The sequence below is a fragment of the Rhineura floridana genome, chromosome 2 (assembly GCF_030035675.1).
Source record: "Rhineura floridana isolate rRhiFlo1 chromosome 2, rRhiFlo1.hap2, whole genome shotgun sequence".
Lineage (NCBI taxonomy): Eukaryota > Metazoa > Chordata > Lepidosauria > Squamata > Rhineuridae > Rhineura > Rhineura floridana.
The window spans coordinates 35939261-35966746 of NC_084481.1; the positions used below are offsets into that span (position 1 = coordinate 35939261).

The 27486-nt window shown below is 43.7% G+C and overlaps 1 protein-coding gene across 2 annotated transcripts in view; it reads left to right on the forward strand.

Moving 5' to 3' along the window:
• The first annotated feature begins 7016 nt into the window (after positions 1-7016).
• Positions 7017-27486, forward strand: part of FRZB (frizzled related protein) — a 62698-nt gene continuing 42228 nt past the window's right edge. The window contains exon 1 of one of the 2 annotated variants that reach the window (XM_061608279.1): positions 7017-7880. In XM_061608279.1, the coding sequence (XP_061464263.1) occupies positions 7400-7880 (481 nt within the window). In that variant the 5' untranslated portion in view covers positions 7017-7399. The remainder of the gene's footprint in view (positions 7881-27486) is intronic. The other variant, XM_061608278.1, reaches the window with a different exon arrangement.

Below are 27486 nucleotides of genomic sequence, written 5' to 3' on the forward strand. Positions count from 1 at the left end.
TTCGATTGTGGCCCCCACCCTCTGGAACTCCCTTCCTTTTGACCTTCGCCATGCCCCTTCCTTGATAGGTTTCCGCCGGGCCTTAAAGACCTGGCTATTCAGGCAGGCCTAGGGGACCTCTGGGGTGGGTTAGCTTTTAATATTGGTATTATTAATTATTGTTTGGTCCTCATTGGCTTTTATTGTATTTTACTGTGAAATTGTACGTCGCCTAGAGTGGCCGTTAATTCGGCCAGATAGGCGACTCACAAATAAAATTTTATTATTATTATTATTATTACCTCTGAATAATGTTTACCATGAAAACCCTATTCAAAGGGTCGAGATAGGTGGAGATCGACTTGAAGGCAGTCCATTTCCATTTTCAAATATGAATGTATAGAAATAAAAACCATTGAACTCAAAAAGTATGCAACTGATCAAACCCTCCCTCCCTTCTCCTCCCTCTTATACCCTCCCTCTTGCCCCTTCCCCTTCCTTTGCCCCTCCCTCCCCATCCCCTTCCCCTTCCAATCCCCTTCTCCCCCTTCTCCCCCTCCCCTTCCTCCTCCCCATGTTCAGTTTTACCTATCTTAAGCATGATTGCACGGGAGTAAATACCACTGAACTCTATAAGCATGCAAATAATCAAACCTGCCGTCCCCCTTCCATTGCCCCTGTCCAATCCTCTCTTTCCCCTTCCCCCTCCTCCCCCCCCATGGTCAGTTTTACCTATCCTAACCATGATTACATAGGAGTAAATCCCATTGAACTGAATAAGCATGCAAATAATCAGACCTCCCTTTTCCCTCTTTCACAGTCCAATCCACTTCCTGTGTAGCTTGGAAGAATTTGGTAACATGTGCCTCTGAGCATATGGTGAGTGGTGGCAACACCTGCAATCAGTCCAAATAATAGAAAGAAGACATATGCTGTGCTGATCTTGTTTTAGCAGGGAGGAAGCAACATTCTGAAGACAGTTGATATAGTTCAGATGGTCAGTTTAAATATGTCTGATTTACTTTGCAATTTTAGTGAAGTTTCCTATAGTAAAACATTCTCTTTTGCTTCTGTTTCTGTGAATATGTGAAGTACAGCAACACTTTGCAACACTAAAAAATAGCTCCAAAAGCAATTGTGGAATAATGGCACTGACTGTTCTGTAGAATAGTTTCCAATGGACATGAGGAGTGTCTCAATTTGCACAAGATCAAACAGTGGGAGGTGAAATATATTCTAGCAAAATGCTAGGTGTGCTCTATGTTTTTAATTGACTGTGCCCACATTTCCTTAAATGAAGTAGTTGAAACATAGCAGGCTGAAAATATGCATCCTCTTTTTTCCAACAGCTAGAGTCATTGCTGAAGTAGCAACATATTGGAATCAATCTGATTTTACATTAAACTGCAGTTTCAGATTCCACTGTTAATGCACCCAAAATAAAAAAGAACATAACCTTCAATTTGAAACACAAAAGGCTGTCTTCACCATCATATGACATTGACCAATAAAAAGGCTTTGAAATTAATAAAAATACATTTGACACAGATTTCTAAGATGAATAATGAGGGAAATAAACTTTTCTAGATTAGATTCTGTGTAGAAACATTAGTAACACAGGAAAGAAGCAAAGTAAGAAGAACACCAACAAACATACAAAATATAATTCTCCATTTCTGGAGATGGTATGTGTTGCCACCATTCACCATATGCTCAGAGGCACATGTTACCAAATTCTTCCCCATCCCCAGCTCATGTGCACAAGAGAGAAAGCTTATGACTTGTTTGATACTGTCTATGTTACAGGTCTACACAACTAGGTTTAACTTAACTTTTTAATACACATTTCTTTGTATTCTTGAATTCATATTCTAAGGAAAGGGCACGTGCCTAGTATAATCACATGCTAGATGTAAAACCAGGGAAAGAGAAAATAGTAATGAAAATTAATCTTGCTACTTTACAAAATATAAAAAACAAATCCAAATATATAATTTCAAATCAGTTGGCATTGTTCAGTGACACTCCTATTAAAGTGTGTGTGTAGCTTAAAAGTAACATTTGATAAGTCAGTTTTTCCATAACTACAGTTATTAAAGGACAAAATCGAGGGATTACAAAAAATTTCTTACCATAACTAGAAAGATTCTTTCCAGTGCTTAACAATGTCCCTATAGCTGCAAATTAGTAACAATGGGTGTGTGTTGCAATTGATGGATCTTTCCTGCGTTTCAGTTTGTGAAACATGGAAAGCAGCTGCCTGTATGGATTTGTCCAAAAAAAGGCAAATAAAATTAAAGCCTTATTTCCATATGTTATTACTTGAATGTATGCAGAATACAATAATTGTGTATCCAGATGTTAGATTCGTACTGTTTAGCTACCAGAGTGAGAATGGTCTAGGGTGTGGAATCTGTGATCCTCTAGAGCAGCCTTTCCCAACCAGTGTGCCTCCAAATGTTGTTGGACCACAACTCCCATCTTTCCTGACCATTGGCAATGCTGGCTGAGGCTGATGGGAGTTGTGGTCCAACAACATCTGGAGGCACACTGGTTGGGAAAGGCTGCTCTAGAGGTTGCTGGGCTACAACCCTGAGCAATCCTTGACTGTTGGCCATGTTGACTGGGGCTGATGGGAGCTGGAATCCAACAACATATAGTGGGGCAAAGGTTGCTCATTCCTGATCTAGCATTTACAGTATTCGATTTGGACCAGAGAGACTTGGCTTCAAATTGCCACTTTGACATGACGTGCACTGTGTGACCTTGGGGACATCACATACACTCAGCATAATTTATCTCACAGAAAAAACTCCCATGTATGCCATCTTCAGCTTCTTGAAGGGAAGGACAAGGTATGGATGATAACTAAGTGCTTTTGCAATAACATGGCAAAGATTCTCCGCTGATAAATTTAGGGGTGGGTAAACTCTGGCTCTCCACATGTTGAACTACAACTCCCATCATGCCTGACCATTGACCATTCTGGCTAGGGCTGTTGGTAATTGGAGTGTACCAGGTTGGGTAAGACTGGTGTATTTGTATACACACAGACATTATTCACTGTAACTTTCATATCTATCATGGAACAAGCATCTCGGGAACAAGGCTTGGGCTAGGATTCGAAGAAAACATTATCCTGTTCTGTTGTAAAGCTAAGTGTTAGGGGGATTGAGTTACTTTGTTCTGAGTTTGTAACCTGCAACTGCATATGCTCTATTTTCAAGGTCTCTGTCTCAATTATGTAATTAAAATGGAATGTATTGTTGCAGCCTTTCCCAACCAGTGTGCCTCCAGATGTTGTTGGACCACAATTCCAATCTTTCCTGACCATTAGCAATGCTGGCTGAGGCTGATGGGAGTTGTAGTCCAACGACATCTGGAGGCACACTGGTTGGGAAAGCCTGTATTATTGGTTTCAAAGAACTTTTGTTTTTGTTTCAAATAATTTGAAAATATATTTTTTTTAATCTGAGTCTGTCTGTTAACTTCAATATATTACTAAGGCATCTGAGACTATTCCACAATGACAAGGAAATGAGAGCAGGGTTGACGTGTTGTGTTGATGCAAAGGAAAACCATTAACGGGAAGGCAGCTTCTGTCTAGACTCAGTGTGCAGTGTCAGTGAATATTTTCCTTGGTTCCTAGAGGCAGGGGTGATAACATAAAACAATCAGACTTTCATATGACACAAGTCAGAATTTATTTCAGAAACTCTAGAAAAAGTAAAAAGACCCAGATGTAACTTGAGAGAGAAGCAAAGAGATATATATGTACAGGAGCAGGGGAAAAGGTAATACACAAAAAGTTTGATCTTGGGGCATGGTCTAAAGCAGGGGTTGCCAACATGGGCCACATTGTCCCGTCCCTGTCCCCTTCCCCTGCTGTAATCAGGCTCAAAAGAAGCAGCCTATTCCAGCTACCAGTGTGTGTGTATGTTGGTGCCCACTACAGTTTCTCTGGTTTGCAAATGTGCCCATGGGTGAAAAAAGTTGCTTAAGGGCAAATGATGCAGCTGTCTTGTTGAAGCTATGCAGGTTTAGATCTGGTCAGTATCTGGATAGGAGACCACCTGGGGACCCCATGTAGACTGCCTTGAATTCCATGATGGAAGAATACACAGGATATAAATACACTAAATAAAATACAGTAAACACTGATACAGAAGACAAATGCTCTTCTGCTCTAAATTGGCTAGGGCTCCTCTGAAGGAAGTTCAAAGGAGATTCAAACAGGCTCGGAAGACAATGCTTTTGCAGACTAGGCATGGCAAGGAACAATCTGCCACTGAGGAAATAGCCTTATATTGAAAACTACAAGAGGGCTTTACTGACCAGAGCTCAGTGGGCACAGCATGCAACAGGTTTACATGGAAAAGGTCCCAGGTTCAGTGCTATTGATTTGTGAGTGATGTGCAGGCTAGCCCTGCCCTCAATACCACACATTCCACCTAGCCCACCCCACCCCCCACCATCGATGTGTATAGCTGCAGGGAGGAAGCCTTTTTGTACAGCTGTATGCATGACGGTTCCCGCCCTGCAGATGTTTTTGCTGTACGTGCGACCTGAGGGAGTGAGGGCTAATTGGAGTGTGTGACATTGTGGGTGGGGCTAGCCAGCATAATCCTACTCACACATTGATAGAATGCATCAGCAGACTGCCTGAACAGCATTAATTTCTCAGCCTAACCTATTGTACCAAGTTGTTCTGAGGACCGAAGGGCCTTCCACATTGGAAGAGCCCCTTGGGGAAGGGCCATAGCTCAGTGGTAGAGCAGAGGGTCCCAGGTTCAATCCCCAGCATCTCCAGGTAGGGCTGGAACAGACTCCTGCCTGAAACCCTGGAGAGCCGCTGCCAGTCAGTGTAGACAGTATTGAACTAGATGGATCAATGGTCTGACTCAGTATACGGCAGCTTCCTATGTTCCTATGGATCGGAACAGTCTGCTCCGGGTCACATTATACACAGTGAAGGAATGTGTTTAGGCTGTAATCCTATGAAGACAGGAAGCTGCCGGAGCAAGTCAGGCCAATGGTTTATCTAGCTCAGCATTGTCTTAAAAAGAAGTAGCTATTATTTTGGGGGCCAAGGGTCACCTTGATCCATGATCAGTGGTGGCTGGTGCCTATTGGGACTGGGGGGGGGGAGAAATCAGGGAGACCCATCGTAAGCGTAGCCAGAGCCAATGACAGGGAGCACCAACTCATTCTAGTTTTGTTCGCAACTTCCTCCCTGCTGAATTCCACAAGGGCAAAACTGGGACTAAGGAGGAGGAAGCCAGGGCCACCCCTGGGCTGGCTGTAAGTGGGAAAGCAGATAGGTGGAGGTTGGCTGGGTTGATGGGGCAGCACCCCACTTGCCCTAATGGCCCGGCCTCCACCGTCCATAGTCAATCCTCCAGGGGCTGAAGTGAAAAAGTGAGCATGGCCAATTTTTTTTAAAAAAGGAGCATGAGGTCATAAAACCTTTTGACATATGATCATAGGGAACTGGTGAGAATACTCAGTACTACCAAGAGAGAGATGGGGGTGCTTGGGGGGAGAGGGAAAAAATGTCATTGCAGTATCAGAGCGATGTACCAATGGAACAGTCACCAGTTCTACTACCAAAAAGTCCTTCTCTTCGGTGGTTGCGTGTCTCACTTTATTTGGTGGGGACACCCAGAGCAGGGCCTCCACAGAGGATCTTAAGGTTCAGGTAGCTAGATATGGGTGACGGCAGTCTTTCAGGTAACCTGGGCCCAAGGCCTTAAAGGCTTTAATAGTTGCGACCAGCACGTTTAGAATGGGTCCTGAACCAGTGCCACTGATAAAGCACAGGAGGGAAATCATCAAAGTACCCAGTGCCAGTTTTTGATCTTTCCCACCAGCAGTTATAAACTCTTCTGCAAATCTCAAGGGAAGCACATCTATCTATCTATCTATCTATCTATCTATCTATCTATCTATCTATCTGTCTGTCTGTCTGTCTGTCTGTCTGTCTGTCTGTCTGTCTGTCTGTCTGTCTGTCTATCTATCTATCTATCTATCTATCTATCTGTCTATCTGTCTATCTGTCTATCTATCTATCGCCTCCAAGTCAAATCAATGAGTGCTGTGTATTATTATATATGCTTGGAAAGGCGCAGAGGGTATCAGTTTTCCCTTGGCCTGATCAGCTGAGAAAAAGAACTGGGAGAAAACAAAGGCATTTTTCAAGGGTGGAGAGCAAAGGTGGTTTCCTGTTGTGTTGCCTCTCCCGGAGAGTTCTGCCGCTCGCCTCTGATTAGTCACTTCATTCTCTGCCTTGCCCTGAAAAGGAGATTAGCTGGAAGCTGGGAAGGGGGGGGGGCTGTGTGGCTTGCTGGTGGTGAGCGAGGATCTGTTTTCTATTTTCTCTCCTAGATTCTTTAATCCATGTGAAAAGAGCTTCCTTTGGCCACTGTGGTGCAAGTTTCCCCAGAGATATTTCGGGGTGGGTGGGAGAAATATAGCCTGGACAATGAAAAGCCTCTTTTCTTGCAGAGGGCAGCGGCGGCAGACTTAAGACAGAGTCCCTATCACGGTAACTTTTGTTGTTGTTGTTGTTGGAGAAAGAATAAAGAAAAGTTCAAAAGGGGTTGTTTACGCGACCAGAAGGAGAGGCATGGGGATGAGAGGATCAGCTCCCGTTTTTCCATCAGTGGTATTTATAAAAAAAGGAGAAAACAGGTTGCTTCTTTCTTTTTTTAAAGTAAAAATAAATATAAATTCACCCGGTTCTCTGTTTCCTGTTGTTGAGATTTATACTCATTTAACGGCCTGAGTGTCCCGTTCGCCACGCTGGAGTGCCAATTGTTTTACAATGATCACCCTCATTTGATTTTTTGGTTTGGGTTCGGCCGATCCGGAAACCATAAAGAAAGAGAGGCTGCAGCTTTCCCGAGGGATAAACTGAAGGGCCTGGGGTAGGTGGGGACAAATAGTGACTTCTAACTGATGAGAGCTAACGCACGCCTCAGGTTATCTAGTTTCTCTCTCCCCTCCCCTCCTTTTCTTTCCTCCGTCGCAAATGAAAAGGGAGGAGGCGGCAACGGGAGAGGGGTGGAATAAGCGGAGCTGCAACTCAAAGGAGGAGGAGCCGGGACTCGGCAGCCAGGAGGTGGGGAAGTGAAAAGGGGCTGAAGCCATCACGATCCTCTCTGTGGGCGCTACAAAAGTTTGCCTTCTTTCCTCCGCGGCAAGCCCGATGTTGTGATCTGACCTACCAGGGGATCTGAGAGGGCAGGGGCCCTCAGACAGTTTTCACTTATCTCTCCCCCCCTCCCCACAGTGGACTTTTGCAGGAAGGATTCGCGGGGAGTTGGCAAGAAAGGGGAGGCACTCTGAGGAGTCCCCGCGTGTTACAAGGGCCAAGGAAGGAAGCGTACGCGGCGCGAGCGCTTGTCCCGAAGGGGCGTGGATGTCGCTGGGCTGCGGCTCCGCGACGGCGATGCTGCCGCCCGCCTTCCTGGTCGCCCTGGCCGGGCTGCTGGCAAGCTGGGCGCCGCTGGCGCAGGGCGCGGCGTGCGAGCCGGTGCGCATCCCGCTTTGCAAGTCCCTGCCCTGGAACATGACCAAGATGCCCAACCACCTGCACCACAGCACGCAGGCCAACGCCATCCTGGCCATTGAGCAGTTCGAGCCGCTGCTGCGCATCGACTGCAGCCCGGACCTGCTCTTCTTCCTGTGCGCCATGTACGCGCCCATCTGCACCATCGACTTCCAGCACGAGCCCATCAAGCCCTGCAAGTCCGTCTGCGAGAGGGCCCGGGCCGGCTGCGACCCCCTCCTCCAAAAGTTTGGCCGCGTCTGGCCCGAGAACCTGGCCTGCGACGAGCTGCCCGTCTACGATCGAGGCGTCTGCATCTCCCCAGAGGCAATCGTCAGCGCCGAAGGATCCGGTGAGTGGCCGTCGCTTTTCATTCCCCCCCCCAACGACTGGTCTGAGTCCACCCCCAGGATCGCTACCCCCACCCCATCTAAACTCATCGAGCACTGACCTTAAGCCTTCTGACTAGAGCTTGGAAAAGTTACTTTTTTAAAACTACAACTCCCATCATCCCCAGCCAGCATAGCCACTGGATTGGTCTGATGGGAGTTGTAGTTCAAAAAAAGTAACTTTTCCAAGCGCTGCTCCTGACGCTCCCCCTCCGTCAGGGGCGGGGAACTTGGTGCCCTCTAGAAGCGGTTGGACTCCAGCTCCCATCAACCCCACCTAGCATGGCCAGTCGTCAAGGAGGATGGCAGTCGGCGTTCCAACAACATCTGGAGGGCAAACAGGTTCCCACCCCTACCCTGTATGATCTCTTAGCAATACTCTGCTAAATAATCAATAATCTGAATCCTCTCTGGGTCCAAGAAGAAGCCTGTTCTATCGCTCCCCACAGCGACGATCAGGAGATGGCAATTGCTTTTCTAAATTCAAAATAAGCCTTGCCAACCCTTCCAGTTTCCACAACCAACCACCCAAAATGTAGACAGGAAGCTACTGTTTGTTAGGCAGTCCCAACACAACAAAAATATCTGTGAGGCCTGCCAACCTTGCCACGTCACCTCTGATCACCCCCCCCCCGTAATCAATTTGATCCCAACAAACTGGAACCATAAGGGCTGTGGAATCAGACATCTTTCCCCACCCTCTCCCTCCGGTCACTCCCTAATATTCCTCATCTTCTCTGACCCACGCAAGGCTTCTGTGAAATTTCTCATTCTTAGATGGCTTGGCAGATGGTTGCATGATGTTCACCTCCTGCTTAAAGCAGTTGTCACTTACCTTATCTGATTTTGGCTAGCCACAACTCCCAACATGCCTGAAGCCTCCTAGCCTTCATCACCTGAGATGGCCCAGCTCTTACCCATTCCATAACCATGCCCTCTCTGGTCCCAAGCCACTGAGAAGCCTGCCAACGTCCAGTAGTTCCTCATGCTCGTTTGTTCAATCTGTTTTATCACCAAAGGTTGTCAAGCAAGACACAAACCTTATTTATGAGTGTCACCTTTTTTTAATGTTGGTTTGCTGCTTTTATTGATTGAGTGATTTGTTCAGCTTTTTTACCACCCTTCATTACTTAAGATCCCAATGGACTGCCTTCAAGTCAATCCCGACTTATGGCGACCCTATGAATAGGGTTTTCATGGTAAGTGGTATTCAGAGGTAGTTTACCATTGCCTTATAAAACACAGTTAAAACAATATAGTCATTAAAGCTGTTTAAAAACAATATTCAAACCATCACATCACTACAGCACAAGGGAATGGTATCTTTCTTCCCAAAACACACCAGTCTCTCCGAAAGGTCTGAGTGAAGAAATGTGCCTTAAGATACCATTGGAAACTGAACAGTGAGGGTAACAACCAAACCTCCATGGGGAGAGAACTCCACAGGTGGTGTGGCATCACCAAGAAGGTCCTGCCATGTGTCACCATGTTTCCCTTCTTGTGGAGACCAATGGCGGGCCGCCCCAGCAGATTGCAAAGCCCAATCTGGCAGACAGAAGTCTTTTCAGGAGGGGGCTCCCATTATATATAATGGAAAGAGCTCTCCTGGATCTGACCACAGGGCCATCTAGAGCAGTATCATCTTCCCAACAGTGGTCAGCCGGATGTTTCTGGGAAGCCCCAAGCAGGACATGAAGGCAATAGCCCTCTTGCTGTTTGGCTTCCAAAAGCCAGCATTCAGAGGAATACTGCCTCTGAACCTGGAGGTTCCATTTGGCCATTTTGGTTAATTTCTATTGAAATTATCTTCCATAATTTTTGTCTAATCTCTTTGTAAAGACATCTACCCTGTGGCCACCATCAAATCTTGTTGCAGAAAATCCCATAAACCAATGATTTCTTGTGCAAGGAAGTATGCACTGTTACGACATGTGCTCTTGGGAACCTGAGTGTGTGAATTTGCCACCCTCATGTCCCATGAAACACACCTCCTTGAGAGGAGGGGATCCTCTGCTAGCGATAAAACAAGCGCTTTGCCCTGAAATGTGCCTAAATGGTGTATATATTTAACCCAAGAAATGCAGGTCCAAACCAAAATAAACCAAAGCTTGATTTTATTGAGAGAAAGAGTAGGAAAGCATTACAGAATTACTTGGGTGCATGGCAGCATTAATCATTAATATCCTAACCCATTCATAACTTTAAACTAAAGAAATCAAAGGACCCTATTACTATAAGAGGTGAAAGGTAGGAGAGATTACCTATCCTATGCCCGGAGTGGGCGGTTGAATACAGCTGAAGCTATGTGGAAGAGCTCTGATCCAAAACCAGGAAGGAATCTCTTGGTCTCAAGGTTTTGCACCGAGACCCAGAGTCTCCCCGGTTCTGGCCCTGCAGTCCTTGATGCGTTCCTTGAGAGCGTCGTACACGTGTGTGGGAGCTCTGATGTTCCTCAGCCCCCCTTCCTCTTTCCTCCTCTCTACCTTCAAACCTCAGTTTTAAAATACTTTTTCCACTCTCCCCCCTCCTGCCGAGGAGGGTATGAAAGTCTGGTGATGTTGTGTATGTGTGTGTGTATCTCTAACTGACCCTGAAAACTAAGGCTCCTAACAAACAATGGGATTCACTGTGGGTGAGGGAAATTTGCCAAAGAACAAGATAACAATTATGCAGAACATTTATACCGTAGCTTTAGTTTTGTATCTTAATTTCTGCCCTTGTTACTCATAAGAACATAAGAACATAAGAAGAGCCTGCTGGATCAGGCCAGTGGCCCATCTAGTCCAGCATCCTGTTCTCACAGTGGCCAACCAGGTGCCTGGGGGAAGCCTGCAAGCAGGAACCGAGTGCAAGAACACTCTCCCCTCCTGAGGCTTCCGGCAACTGGTTTTCAGAAGCATGCTGCCTCTGACTAGGGTGGCAGAGCACAGCCATCATGGCTAGTAGCCATTGATAGCCCTGTCCTCCATGAATTTGTCTAATCTTCTTTTAAAGCCGTCCAAGCTGGTGGCCATTACTGCATCTTGTGGGAGCAAATTCCATAGTTTAACTATGCGCTGAGTAAAGAAGTACTTCCTTTTGTCTGTCCTGAATCTTCCAACATTCAGCTTCTTTGAATGTCCACGAGTTCTAGTATTATGAGAGAGGGAGAAGAACTTTTCTCTATCTACTTTCTCAATGCCATGCATAATTTTATACACTTCTATCATGTCTCCTCTGACCCGCCTTTTCTCTAAACTAAAAAGCCTCAAATGCTGCAACCTTTCCTCGTAAGGGAGTCGCTCCATCCCCTTGATCATTCTGGTTGCCCTCTTCTGAACCTTTTCCAACTCTATAATATCCTTTTTGAGATGAGGCGACCAGAACTGTACACAGTATTCCAAATGCGGCCGCACCATAGATTTATACAACGGCATTATGATATCGGCTGTTTTATTTTCAATACCTTTCCTAATTATCGCTAGCATGGAATTTGCCTTTTTCACAGCTGCCGCACACTGGGTCGACATTTTCATCGTGCTGTCCACTACAACCCCGAGGTCTCTCTCCTGGTCGGTCACCGCCAGTTCAGACCCCATGAGCGTATATGTGAAATTCAGATTTTTTGCTCCAATATGCATAATTTTACACTTGTTTATATTGAATTGCATTTGCCATTTTTCCACCCATTCACTCACTTTGGAGAGATCTTTTTGGAGCTCTTCACAATCCCTTTTTGTTTTAACAACCCTGAACAATTTAGTGTCGTCAGCAAACTTTGCTACTTCACTGCTCACTCCTAATTCTAGGTCATTAATGAACAAGTTGAAAAGTACAGGTCCCAATACCGATCCTTGAGGGACTCCACTTTCTACAGCCCTCCATTGGGAGAACTGTCCGTTTATTCCTACTCTCTGCTTTCTGCTTCTTAACCAATTCCTTATCCACAAGAGGACCTCTCCTCTTATTCCATGACTGCTAAGCTTCCTCAGAAGTCTTTGGTGAGGTACCTTGTCAAACGCTTTTTGAAAGTCTAAGTACACTATGTCCACTGGATCACCTCTATCTATATGCTTGTTGACACTCTCAAAGAATTCTAATAGGTTACTGAGACAGGCCTTTCCCTTGCAGAAGCCATGCTGGCTCTGCTTCAGCAAGGCTTGTTCTTCTATGTGCTTAGTTAATCTAGCTTTAATAATACTTTCTACCAGTTTTCCAGGGACAGAAGTTAAGCTAACTGGCCTGTAATTTCCGGGATCCCCTCTGGATCCCTTTTTGAATATTGGCGTTACATTTGCCACTTTCCAGTCCTCAGGCACGGAGGAGGACCTGAGGGACAAGTTACATATTTTAGTTAGCAGATCAGCAATTTCACCTTTGAGTTCTTTGAGAACTCTCGGGTGGATGGCATCCGGGCCCGGTGATTTGTCAGTTTTTATATTGTCCATTAAGCCTAGAACTTCCTCTCTCGTTACCACTATTTGTCTCAGTTCCTCAGAATCCCTTCCTGCAAATGTTAGTTCAGGTTCAGGGATCTGCCCTATATCTTCCACTGTGAAGATAGATGCAAAGAATTCATTTAGCTTCTCTGCAATCTCCTTATCGTTCTTTAGTACACCTTTGACTCCCTTAGCATCCAAGGGTCCAATCGCCTCCCTAGATGGTCTCCTGCTTTGAATGTATTTATAGAATTTTTTGTTGTTGGTTTTTATGTTCTTAGCAATGTGCTCCTCAAATTCTTTTTTAGCATCCCTTATTGTCTTCTTGCATTTCTTTTGCCAGAGTTTGTGTTCTTTTTTATTTTCTTCATTCGGACAAGACTTCCATTTTCTGAAGGAAGACTTTTTACCTCTAAGAGCTTCTTTGACTTTGCTCGTTAACCATGCTGGCATCTTCTTGGCCCTGGCGGTACCTTTTCTGATCTGCGGTATGCACTCCAGTTGAGCTTCTAATATAGTGTTTTTAAACAAATAAATAAATGCAGACAGTTGTTGTGTCCAAGACATGTAGATGAGTTCCTAAATAACACCACCTCCATATTTAACATTTTCTGTTCCCAGCTAGCACTTTCCTGTCACTTCTCTAGCCTCAAATCCCTTTGTAAACTCAGTGGAAGTTAGGAAACTAGTTATACAGCCACGAGAGCGGCTGTATACTATAGCCAGCGGGGATTTTTCACATTCCGGAATGTTAAATTGAAAATACCCCTCATGCCATTCTGATGCTTCCCATAAGCTCATTTCAAAACAAAACCTTACATAACTTATAGTCCTGAACTCAGAAACGCTTGCTTAACAACCCTGTCAATTTTCATGGTGATACACAAAACAATCAGAGAGAATAGACAGTTCAAAGTGTAAAAAGAGAGAGAAAAACCTCAGAGCCCTTTTGGACTTCTTCTCTGAGAGTTCTCATAATCTGTTGAAATTCATTAAAAATCAGTCATGGTCACAGAGTACCTGTAATCCTAATACTGACGTTGCCCCATACTCTGACCTTCATCTGCTGCAGTTTAAAAGTTTAAAAAATGCCTGGCTGATTTTTAATTAAGAAATTTTGGCTGGGACCCAATGATAACGCGGAGCATGCTCAGTAAGAACCAACTGTCAGAGTTCTAAAAGCCTCACAGCTACTGGGCTTGCCTAATCAGAGGGCCACACCCACACCAGACTTTGATTTCATGTGAGACAGCCATGGCTTCCCTCAAAGAATCCTGGGAAGTGCAGTTTGTGAAGGGTGCTCCTATTCCCCTGAGAGAATGGTTTAACAGTCAGCCACTCTGATTGAAGGTCTGTGAGGGGAACAGGGCGTCTCCTAGCAACTCTCAGCACCCTTCACTAACTACACTTCCCAGGATTCTTTGAGAGAAGCCATGACTGTCCAAAGTGAAATAAAGGCCTGGTGTGGATGTGGCCAGGGAAAGCTTTGGTTTAAATTTGGGTGGGAGGCTACATGTGTCTGCTGTAGAATAAAAAGGTGGGGGAAAGCTTGAAAAAGAATTATTCTGTTTACAATGTTTTCCTTTTGGAAAGGAAAGGGGCTTCCCTTCTGCCCAGTGCCCACCCATCCAATCTCCTCCCCTCCCACTCCCTGCCCCTTCCCTGGGTCAGTGTTGGACTATGACCTGGGAGACCAGGGTTCGAATCCCCATACAGCCATGAAGCTGACTGGGTGACCTTGGGCCAGTCACTGCCTCTCAGCCTCAGAGGAGGCAATGGTGAAATCACCTCTGAATACCGTTTACCATGAAAACCCTATTCAAAGGGTCGCAATAGATGGGGATTAACTTGAAGGCTATCCATTTACATTTTCAAACATGATTGCATAGAAATAAATCCCACTGAACTAAAAAAATATGCAAATGATCAAACCCACCCTCCCTTCTTCTTCCTCCTATCCCCTCCTCTTGCCCCTTCCCTCCCCCTTCCTTTGCCCCTCACTCCCCATCCCCTTCCAATCCTTCCAATCCCCTCTTTCCCCTTCCCCTTCCTCCCCTTCCTCCTCCCCATGGTCAGTTTTACCTATCTTAAACATGATTGCATGGTAGTAAATACCATTGAACTTATAAGCATGCAAATGATCAAACCTGCCCTCCCCTCCACCTTCCTTTGCCCCCCTCCAATACGCTCCTTCCCACTCCCACCCTCCTCCCCCATGGTCAGTGTTTCCTATCCTAACCAAGATTGCATAGGAGTAAATTCCATTGAAAATAAGCATGCAAATGATCAGACCTGCTTTTCCCCTCTCCTCTCCCTTCCTCCTTCCCCCCCCCCCGGTCAGTTTTACCTATCCTAAGCATGATTGCACGGGAGTAAATCGCACTGAATTTAATAAACATGCAAATGATCAAACCTGTCCTTCTCCTCCCCTCCCCATCCTGCCTGCTCCCCTCCCAGTCCTCCCCTCTGCATTTCCTCTCCTCCTCCTCCTCCCTTCCCCATCCTCTGTGGTCAGTTTCACCTATCCTAAGCATGATTGCAGGGGAGTAAATCCCATTGAACTCAATAAGCATACAAATGATCCATCCATTCTCAGCAAACTTGGACAGGATCCCATTTCTAACCTCCCGGATTAAAAAGCAGGGAAATTCACTAATAGGCAAAAAACCTTGCGGTTTAAGAACATACCTATAGCCCACAGCTATTCTATCAAACTTTAAAAAGCAGGGAAATTGGGCAGCTATAGTGAATGCACCAGGGGAGCAGGACACCTGAACTCCTCTCTGAGATATTGTACTGCCCTACAAATTGGTCAAAATGCAAACACCATTTGGGTTGGTCTTTCACAGTCCAATCCACTTCTTGTGTAGCTTGGAAGAATTTGGTAATGTGGGATAGAAAGAAGACATGTGCTGTGCTGATCTTGTTTTAGCAGGGAGGAAGCAACATTATGAAGACAGTTGATATACCGTAGTTCAGATGGTCACTTTAAATATGTCTGATTTACTTTGCAATTTTAGTGAAGTTTCCTATAGTAAAACATTCTCTTTTGCTTCTGTTTCTGTGAATATGTGAAGTACAGCAACACTTTGCAACACTAAAAAATAGCTCCAAAAGCAATTGTGGAATAATGGCACTGACTGTTCTGTAGAATAGTTTCCAATGGACATGAGGAGTGTCTCAATTTGCACAAGATCAAACAGTGGGAGGTGAAATATATTCTAGCAAAATGCTAGGTGTGCTCTATGTTTTTAATTGACTGTGCCCACATTTCCTTAAATGAAGTAGTTGAAACATAGCAGGCTGAAAATATGCATCCTCTTTTTTCCAACAGCTAGTCATTGCTGAAGTAGCAACATATTGGAATCAGTCTGATTTTTCATCAAACTGCAGGTCCAAATTCCACTGTTAATGCACCCAAAATAGAAATGGAACATAACCTCCAATTTGAAACACAAAAGGCTGTCTTCACCATCATATGACACTGACCAATAAAAAGGCTTTGAAATTAATAAAAATACATTTGACACAGATTTCTGGGATGAATAATGAGGGAAATAAATGTTTCTAGTGTAGATTCTCTGTAGAAACATTAATAACACAGGAAAGAAGCAAAGTAAGAAGAACACCAGCAAACATACAAAAATATAATTCTCTATCTTTGGAGATGGCAAGTGTTGCCACCATTCACCATATGCTCAGAGGCACATGTTACCAAATTCTTCCAAGCTACACAGGAAGTGGATTGGACTGTGAAAGACCAACCCAAATGGTGTTTGCATTTTGACCAATTTGTAGGGCAGTACAATATCTCAGAGAGGAGTTCAGGTGTCCTACTCCCCTGGTGCATTCACTATAGCTGCCCAATTTCCCTGCTTTTTAAAGTTTGATAGAATAGCTGTGGGCTATAGGTATGTTCTTAAAACGCAAGGTTTTTTGCCTATTAGTGAATGATGATCTAAGCTCAGAGACAGTTAGAAAGCATTTGTGACTCAAAACAGAATGTATGTTGAATCCAAAGGTGGCTTTTCACAACCAATTATTAACCTACTGTTTAGCGGGCTGAACTAGATGTTACATACAAATGCATTTAACACTCCCCCATTGGCATTTTCCACCCTTCCCAGGGGGAAAAAGCAGTTTGGAAAGGGGATTATGTAAACAGAAATGTGGTGAGGGCATGCAGGCAAATGGCTAAGCACTCTTCCCTCCCCCTTGTTGCTTCCCTGCTTCATATCACCCCAACCAGAGCAGCTTTTAAAGAAAAAGAAAAGGTGGCTGGAGGTGAATTGCACAAGTTTCATGTAGCATCTAATTTGGCCCTTGAGCTAAGGGTTTAAAAATCCTGGATTTTTTCTTTATTACTGCCATCAGCATAAAACCCCATCCCTGTGTAATATATTGGGGGGGGAAGAGGAAGAGGAAGGTAGCCTTACTGCAGGGGATATTGAAATAATAATAATAATAATAGACCCAGTGTGGTGTAATGGTTAGAGTGTTTGACTAAGACTGGCGAGATCCAGGTTCAAATCCCTGCTCAGCGAGGGTGTCCTTGGGCCAGTCACTCTTGACCTACCTCACAGGGTTGTTGTGAGGATAAAATGCAGGGGCAGGGAAACATGTGTAGTGCCTTGGAGGAACTGCATGATATAACTGTAACACATAAGTCAAATAATTTTGGATATTGCGGTTGATGTGCTAACTTGGGGAAAGGATATGGTTTCCCATTGATGATGCGTGAGTGTTGGGGGAATCCTGTAATTTCCCTGTAACAAAACAAGTGCTAACCTCAAGAGTGTATCTGCCCAGTTATTTGGTGAGAAAATCACCTGGAAAGGTTATAATTTCCATCCTCCCACAACTGTTACTTAAGACAATGCCTTTATTCCCTACTGATGCTATGTGGCTCTGACCAGAGGCCTGTGGATTGCAAGCACCCCTGCTATGGCCCAGAGACAGGACTGTGTGAAAGGAAGGGGACTCTTCCTTCATGCAATCCAGCCTAATTTGTCAGAATACCTCCTGCACTTGGTGGCTGTGATGCTGATGCCATCAGAGAAAAACTTAGCAGGCGTAATGGTCATTTTCCTATGGCAGGAACAGTAGTGATGGAAACAGATTAGAGTTCTCACTTGCCTCTGGTCTCTCACAACAGAGCAGCATCGTAAGAGCTAACCATCAGCTGCAATTCAAGCAGATGCCCTTCTCTAACCAAGGGATGACAAAGTGGTGTGGAAAGTCTTCATCCTTCCTTGATCTCCTTGTCTTTGGTGGTGGCTGCAATGGTGTCTTTGGACTTCACTGACCCTTGTAGTGAGCAGGTTCTCCCTGATGGCAGAAGGGTGACACCAGAAAAAGCATGGCGGTCAAATCACAAAAGTGGGAAATGATTCAAATAAAAGCTGATGGGGTTGAAAACATGCACATTACTTTGACCAAGTTTCATTGTGGGGGAAAGATTATTGCCTTTGTATCATCAAAGCTGTAATGAGGTCATAGACTTATGATGATGACCATCGCTGTGAATATGGCTTTAATAAAACTGTTGAATGTTGCAATATGAATACCTATTTGGTTCAGTCCAGTGTATCGGGCTGACAGCGTGAACAAGGGGTCTTTTTTAATACCTAGGAGAGAAGGGTAGCTGTTGGGTAGTTTGAGGTCAACTTCAGATATTCAGATCTGGCTCTTAGGGGACTGTAAGGGCAGTTGGGAACCAGCTAAATATGAACCCACCTTGGTGGTAGCCTTTTTAAAATAAGTTATCATGGTCATGGAATGGCAAATGCCAGTGTACAGAACTAGCTACCCTGGCTCAGTGCTTTTGGAAATTCCATTTGGCAATTCTTTGTTAAAAGAAGGCACAATAATCCATTGAGGAATCTACTTGCAGAGTGGTAATTTTGTCATGGGGACAACCGTAGGCTCCATCTACTGTTGGCCTCCCTGAATTCTGCCCTACCAGTCCAAATGGCCCCCAGCCACTACTGGCGTTAGGGTACGTTTGCATTTGTCCTTCTGTAGCTACCCTCACATGTCTTCATAATCAGAGTTCATTCTCTGTCCTTTCACTGTGTAAATGAATCTTGGCTCCATGCTAGTTAATGCATAGTTTGTATCAGGGATAACTAACTTGGTGCCCTGCAGATGCTTTTGGACTCATGGCCTATGGTTAGGGATGATTTTGTTTCTTTAGTTTATTTAAAAGCATTTCTAACACATTTAACATTTAAAATCTCTAAGCAGTGCATAATTATTATTTCCATTTATAGACTGCTTACTGTCTAAAAAAATTCAAAGCAGTTTACAATAGAATACACAAGGCACAATAAAAAACATATCAAATTAATTTACAAAGCAAAATACATAATATCCATATACATAAACATGAATGAAACCTTAATCTTTAAACAACTAGTTTAAATAGTCTCAGACCTTCAAGGAAAACATGGCTGTGTTACCAATACAAAGCCAGGACTAAAGGGACTCAGAAAAAGATTTTTACATATTTGAAATTTTCTGCTAGTGTACCAGAATACAAACATAAAAATAATTTTTATTTTTTAAACTTTATTTAATAAAATGTATATACAGCTTGATTGCAACAAAGCCTCTAAGCAGTTTACAATTATAAAGTTTAAAATTATCAATAATTTTAAAATTATCAATAAAACAATTTAAAAACATGTAATTAAAACATGTAAAATACAATTAAAATCAGCAGCAAACTAAAAAGAGACTAAAACACATCAATATCTATGTGTCTGGATAGGCTTGCCTGAACAAAAATGTTTTAAGCAGGCCCCTGAAAAGAAGACAGCAAAGGCACCTGCCTGAGATTCAAGGTGCTGGTGTTGACCTATAAAGCCTTACACGGTGTGGGACCGCAATACCTTGTGGAACGCCTCTCCCGCTATGAACCTACCCGTTCTCTTCGTTCAGTATCTAAGGCCCTCCTCCGGGTACCAACTCACCAGGATGCCCGGAGGACTGTTACTAGATCTAGAGCCTTTTCTGTGGTGGCCCCCGAATTATGGAACAGCTTACCGGAGGAAATACGCCTGGCGCCTACGGTTCTTTCTTTCAGGCGCCAGGTTAAGACCTGGCTATACTCCCAGGCATTTTAATGTTTAATGCTTTATGTTTAATGTGCTCCTTTGTTTCTGATTTTATTCTATATTGTATTTTAATCTCGTTTTGTACACCGCCCAGAGAGCTATTAGCTATGGGCGGTCTAGAAATGAAAATAAATAAATAAATAATAATAAATAATAGGCAGGGAATTCCAAAGAGTAGGTGCTGCCACACTACCAGAACAATTTCTTACAAAGTGCAGAATGAGTATAATCTGGCACCTGTAAAAGTGCCAGTTCTGCAGATTGAAGTGGTCGAGTGGGCACACATGAGGTAAGTCAATCACACAAAACCTATTAAACATTATAGTAAAAACCAATGAAGCCAGAAATCTAGGGTTGTATCCAACAGAGTTTTCCTGTTAATGTAAGGATTTCTGCCTCTGCAACAGACCTTCCTTTCCCTGTCCTCACCAGGTGCCTTCCCATGACCTCCCCAATCTGCTCTTGGGTTCCCACAACCCTCCAGAGCAGATTTAGGGGAAGGGGCATAAGGAGAGGGAGAGAAAGTCCTGTTGCGCAGGTGGGAGTCCTTGTGCTAATGGGACAACTTCATGGGATACAACTCCTGGTAATAATAGGGAAAGCCTGGGGAAAACTATGTCTTTACATATTAATACTTAATATTTAATACTTAAAATAGGTGGTATTCAATACTGGTCCTATTTAGAGTAGACCTATTAAAGTTAATGGACATGGCTAACTTAGGCTCATTAATTTCAGGGGGTCTCCTCTGAGTATGTCTTAGACGAATACCACCCAATCTCTGCAAAAATACATGCAATATCCTAAAGATGTAGATTAAAAAAAACGAACATCTGGAGGGCTACCACATTGGCTTCCTCTCACTTATATGATATCCTGCAGTATTGGATTCTGATCCATTTAAAACATCAGTCACTGATGCGCTGTTGAAACAGTCATCATTTCTCTGCCTTCGGGTCATTAGAGCAGCTCGGTTTGGTCCCCATCTCCCTCCTCGGGCTAATTCCTGCTTCTCCTTCTTTCTTTGCCTTGTATTTTGACATCTGCTGTTCAAGCTCCAGCCGTTCTAAACCTAACTCCCCGGGTCTGTCTGCAGACAGAGTACAGACTGTTGTTGCAGCTGCGTTGGGCTGATACCTGCTGGGAAGGTTTCAGCGCGAGTGGTTTCAAGTGCCCAAAGGAGGAGGGAGTTTGTGAATGTCTCACATTGAAGTGTTTGCAAACGTCCTTCCTCCCGTCGTGTGGAGATGCTTTGCAGCGTGCCTGAAAAACATCTGCACTGAAGCCAAGCTTGGCAAAGCCTGTAGCCGTTTAAAAGCAGTCGCCTTCAAAACCGAAGAGAAGTCCTTTCTGTCAGATTGCCCCAAAGTTACCTATTACCGAGGACCACAAGCAGCACAATAGTTTCATTGAATGATTCCAGCATGAAATCCATGAACACTTTCTTTCTTTCATTGAATGGGAACATGATGACATTCTAAATTCTGGGGGGTTTTTTAAATAAAAAAATTAAACACTCCAGCCACTATGTAGAAGCCATTTCTCTCCCCCACCCCTCCCATTTCCCCCCAAGGAATACCATTTCGCATTCTAAAAGTAGAATAAACCATTTCTATTCTAGTTACTAATTTGCAAACTGCATACAGTTTCTGGAATTGACCATTTTGTCTGTGTGCCAAGTCTAACTAGAGGGGCTGGGTGATACACTTGCAGTAAGGGAGGGGAGGGTCACAGTGCATTGGAGCTTTGGACCACAAGCCTTGGCCAAACTGATGGGTACATCTGATGCGTCATGCAGTGCAGGCTGAATTTGTGGGGAAGCAGTGACTGATGTCAGCTGGGCTGTAGCCTCAGGGCTCATTGTCTGGTGTTGGCATCTACTGCTACATGATGAGGCAAAGGGGTGGAGGAAAAAATCATCAGACAGCTTACATTGTGGCAAGAACTACCACAGAATTAGTTAAAGAGGGTTTTAAGGAGGGCGGTTGTGGATGGTTCCTTGTTCAGTCCCTGGCATCTCCAGGTAAGGCTGCAAAAGACTCCTGCCTGAAACCCTGGCGAGCTGTTGCCAGTTGATATAGACCCCAGGTAGCTAATGTGTTGCTGGATGATAACCCCCATCATTCTTGACCATTGGCTATGCTTCCTTTGGCGGATGGAAGTTGGAGTCTGACAACATCTGGAGGGCACCAGGTTGGTTATCCCTGATATAGACAGTAGTGAGCAAGATGAACCAATGACCTGCCTTGGTATAAGGCAGCTTCCTATGTTTTTATGTTTCTGTACGATAGCTGGAACTTGTAGACAGACCAGAAGTGGATCCGTAGGTGTGTAGTCAACATGTTGTTCTCATTTGACTCCTAAGCATCCTCAGGAGGGGTGAATTTCGGCCCACTGGAAAGAAGGCACAACCTCAAGAGAAAGGGTCTGGCTGGGGCCTTATTGAGAATATAGGAACAGCTATAGCTTCCTTGTTCCCTGATCATCGGTTCAAGGGTTAGGAAAGGGAGCAGAGAGAGTTAAAGGCCCATGATTCACAAACTTACCTCAGGAACCCTGCAGCTGCTAGTTCTTGAAACAGATTTACTGAAACCACAAAGCTAGGTAGTGTGCAAGCCAGGGAAAAGAGCCATAGAGCATTTTGCTGAATCAGATCACCTTTTCTCAGCCATGAACAAGAAACTGGCAGGTATTCATAAGGTAGAAAGTAGCTCAGTTCAAAAATATTTTTAGTTGCAATATCTGTGCAAACATATGGTTTCTTTTTTGTTACCATTGTTGGCAAGGGTTGATGCTTAGGGTTGTGTTGCTTTGCATTCAGTCCTGGACAAGTGGCGCAGTGGTAAATTTTGAAGTGCCAAAATAAATTCTGAGTGACAAGCCTCATGTTAATTTGCAACTATGTTGATTTGCTACTATGTTGATTTGCTGGCAGCTATGTTGACTATAGATACAGATATATATGAGCATCCGTATATAGCATAATATCTGATTTATTAGGATCAGCTGACTGTCATAGAATAGTGAGCTGGCAAAGGGTGGTGGAGCAGTTAGCATGTTGGACGTTGGATGGGCTGGGCAGTGAGGGTTCAACTTCCCAATCGGCCATGAAGTTCATTGAGTGTAATTGGGCCAGTCACTATCGGAGCCTAGCCAATTTCACTGAACTATTATGAGAATAGAGATATCCCACACTTTATACACTTATAAATGGCTCTTGCCAGGTAAATGAATGAATACAGCATGTCCTGTATTCCATTTCCCCCACTGGCAAACACTGCTTGAGTAGATGATATCATTGGCCCTGCTGCGAAGCAATCAAGCAAACACCAGAGTTGTGCTCCCCCACATTCCTCCTCCATCACACCACTGGTCCTGGACATTTGCTCCATCATCACTGCCTACATGATGTCCCTACTGTGTTTTTATGGTTTGCTGTTCTATTTAGCAGATATTCCTAGTTAGCTATTTGCTGTCCTGGCAGTAGTGTAGTGGCAAATTCGGAAGTGTTAGGGTCCCTTCATGAGAGTCACAGTCACGCACCCTCCCGTTCTTCCCCCCCCTTTTTTTGCTGCTGGGTTGAGAATGAGGTCTTTGTTTATGCCTTCTCCCACAACAGCAGATGTCTCTAGGTGCCAATAAGCATGAAAGGGGAGTGTGTTAGCCACTGAGGAGAGTCTTCTCAGTGGCTGACTCACCTTCTTTCACTCTGATTGGCTCACATAAGCAGGAAAGGACAAGAAAGCATATTAGAAAACTCTTCTCAGTGGCCGGCACACTCCCCTTTCATGCTGGTTAGCTTGTAGGATGCTGGAGGCATAGGGAGGCTGCTGAGAGTCTAATCCTAAAAAAGTAAGGGGTTTAAGATCCTCTGAGACCTTGGATGACTACACCCCTGTGCCCTGGCATACCTTAGGATTGCACCCTTAGATTCCAAAAGTGGAAGGCTTAGACATTCACATATTAAAAAAGGTTTTCTCGTTTGTGTCCTTAGTGTGCCTTCTGCAGGACTGTTATTGGTTGCCAGAAAGTGGCTCCCCCCTTGATACCCCACTATGTACAGCTTGCCCTGCCTGACACTCTTTCCATTTTGCAGAATGAGGTGGTAGACTGAAGCAGTAGAATTCTGGATTGTACCACTTCAGGCTGCAGGTAATTGCACGTTAAAAAACAATTAAATCCTGAATGTATTAAACCAACAAATCAGAGAGAGATTTAAAGTTTAATGTAGTCTTCTTTGTGTTCTGCACCTTCTGGGGAATGCAGGGAGTTGTATGTAATATGCAAGGAAACATTAAAAAAAAAAACACCCACTTGCAGTTTGAACTTAGTACAATCCACAGTTTTACTACAACCATGTGCCAGCCCATTCTACATATTCCTGGTCGTTCCAGTTTCCCTTTGGCTTCAGGTCCTGGCTGGTGACCTCATATCCCCTCCAGGAATCTCCTCAAATGGGATTAGAGAACTTTGAATTTGGTGGAACTGTGGCTCTTCTGTCTGTTTTTTTCTTTTTGCATGCTCAGCATTAGTTAATGTTGTAGTTATTGCCCCAACTGCTGATTTCTTTTCAAGTTTTATACAAAGTACAATATTTTGGTAAATCTGCAGGTCTCGGCTTTACATAGAGGCATACAATATAATCTCTGATGCCAGTCAATGTCCCTCACGTCATATCCTCATAGAGGCTCAGCGGACTCAGAGGGGAGGGCCTTTGTGCCTTTAAAAGAGAGTAGCAGACAGAATTTTTGCAGGTGAAACTTGTCATGCGGGAGTGAGAATATTGATACTGGCCATGTGGTGTAGTGGTTTGAGTACAGGACTATTAGACTGGGGAGATGAGTGACCATCAAGCTCATTGGGTGACCTTGGACTAGTCTGGTTTTGTTTTTCACCTAGCCCTACCTAAAATTGAGAGAGAGAAGGGAAAGTGCCTACTTGAGCTGCTTGGAGAAAAGGCTGGATAGAAATGTTATAAATAAATAGTAAATAAATAAATATGTAGTACTTATGTGGTGCTTTCCCCAAGGACTCAAAGCACTTCATAGCTAGAGTTCTTGTCAACTGAGTAAATGGTCAGTTACCACTTTTTATACTTTGTTGGGCCCCATCTGCACTGTACATTTAAAGCAGTACCATACCACCTTAAACAGCCATGTCTTTTTGCAAAAAATCTTGGAACCTGTAGTTTGTTATGGGTGCTGAGAATTGTTAGGAGACTCCTATTCCCCTCCAGAATCTTTCTCATGGCCAGGAAGAAAAGGAGTAATAGCATCAGAGTGAGTGGGAAAGGGAAGCAAAACTCCGTGGTAGCCCAGATGAGGACATGTGTCCTTATCATATTATCATCCTGAAACACTGTCAGTCATGGCTCTATTGGAAATGTGGAATACATTAATTAAGCATATTAATCCTGCACAGAATACTTCTGGAAATATTTTGGGAGAAATTTGAAATATGGCTTTTGGTCTTCTGCCCTTTTATCATCCTTGGTTAAGAAAGAAAACCCACAATATATTAAAGATTTTATTGGGTTGAGATGTAAGATTTAATTGGTTTCCCAGTAGATAGATATAAAAAAAAGCTTTACTTGATTAATTGGTGGACAATTTTAATTTTAAAATTGTGGCAAATTTTAATTAATAGGGCAGTGAGTTAAGAGGGTTTTTTAAAGAGTGTTTTTGTTCTGGTGTACTCCTATCATAGGGAAGGAAACCGAAAATATTAAAAAATTTCTTCTAACAATGAGAGGTAGCTTTTGTTTATTGGGCAGCCAATGACATCTTACATTTCAGTATACGAAAACAGGCACTTGTGTTGGTTTTTTGTGATACGCAAATTCATTTATATTTGATTGATTGGGTAATTCATCAGTTAAATGGAAGTTGATCAATCAATTCATTTTTAATTAATTTCATTTGGTTAATTCATTTTAGGGCTGACAGCCCTATTTTTTTATTTTTATTTGGTACTGTTTCATGAATAATTGTTGTTGCTGTTGAGAGCAAAAGCTCACCTCTGTCATTTCTGAAATCAACAGGCCCTGGTCATCTGCTTCCAAAAAGGAGTAGACAGACTCCTGGAATTGATTTTATCCTATGTAGGCATTTATGCCTATGTATGGTGAGTAGGGTTGCCAGGTCGGAACCATCCAAAAACCTGAGAAAACGGGGGCGGGCCCTAGTAATGTCACGGGGTGGGCCCTAGTGACATCACAGGGCGGGCCCTGGTGATGTCATGGGGTGGGCTCTAGTGACATCACGGGGTGGGCCCTAGTGATGTCATGGGTGGGCCCTAATTATGTCATTAAGCATGATACATTAAGTATCAACCACAGTTGCTTGGAGCATACAATTAAAAAAAAAATTCTCTGATTGGAAATTAAAATAGAAATCTTACCTAAAAGAGGGTGTTCCCAAGTCCAGCTGAAGTGACAAGGTCATTCCTTCTCACAAGCTTAGGGAGCATGGATGCAAAATGGAAATGGACTGCCTTCGTCGGTCCCGAATAGGGTTTTCATGGTAAGCGGTATTCAGAGGTGGTTTACTATTGCCTTCCTCTGAGGCTGAGAGGCAGTGACTGGTCCAAGGTCACCCAGTCAGCTTCATGGCTGTCTGAGGATTCAAACCCTGGTCTGTCAAGTCATAGTTCAACACTTTTAGGGAACATTTAATCTAGCTTACTTGCTTCTGGCAAGAAGTGTTTACGTGCCCTCAGGCCAGGCCATTATAGGAAGAAAGGAGCTTAGTGTTGCAGAGATGTTAGATGGGAGCACAGATGGATGCTGTAGTTTGTCATGGGTGGCGGGAACTCTAACTGCGAGGGGGAAACTACACTTCCAAGGATTCTTTGGGGGAAGTCATGCACTTTAAATGTGAGTTGGATGTGCATTATTTCTTGCTGTGAGCTGCTTTAGTTTCCTCTAGAAGCTAACAAGTAGGGCGACTTCCGGGAAGGGTGACTTCGCTTGTGCCTGCTTATTCAGATATAAATCAGTCAGAACATTTTTTTTTTGACTGATGAAATTTCTCCCGGGCAGGGAGAAACGTAGAGATCAACCTCAAAAGCCTGTTTTTGTTGGGAGGACTGGATTTCATTAATTTATGAGATAAGGTCCAGCCAACAATGCCGGACGGACTTCCTAACAAGCTCTATCTGTTTAAGCGATACGTTTATCTTTTCTTTAAAGAGAGAACGGACTAACAGGCAAGCACCCTTCTTTGTATTATTTTTTTTACTTGGTTTAAATTGTTGCAGCAAAAGGAGATTTGTCAGATTGATCGGCTTTGGACAACTTCTGGGTGAGATATAGCTCTTCTCTGTTATTCACGAAATTAACAGCTTATCTCTGTTTCTGTCGCAAAAAGCTGTCCTGGAAGTGCATTCTAAAGATAATAAACAGAAGAGGGATTTCTATTCCTGATTTCTATTCCGAGGAATATTATATTGTCTGGGACTATTCTCTTTTTGGTCTATTTTATTTTGACGAATCTGCTTCTTCACAACGCCACTAACTGTTTTGATGCTGGGAACTAAATTTGTTTTGCATTCTTGAACATAGAGAGATAAGGCAGGTTGCTCTGTTTATACTGTGATGTCATCAAGCCTGGAATATTAACCCAATTGTTGCTGAAATAAGAAGTGGTTCTTCTTTATTTTTGTTTTGCTTTGTTTTCGTGGTTTTAAAAATGGCAATCAAGAAAGTGGCTGAGAATCTGGAAGTAACTATGTTTCAGAAAATAATGGATGAGATTGAGATAACGAAACAAACCCTGCGACAGGGTAGTAAGGAGCTGAAAATTGAACTGAGCAAAATGACGCAGGAGCTTAAAGAAATAGGGGATCCTGTGAGAGAGGAGAATGAGATCAGAGATGAGAAAAGAAAAAATAAAGGGAAGATACAAGCCCTGGAGATTGGAACAAATGTGGAATTGGAAAAAGATCTGGAGTTTATGGATTTTAGAAATAAAATCTACTGTTTGGAATTTAACGTTATCTCTGAAGAAATTAATGAAGATATTAGAGATAAAGTT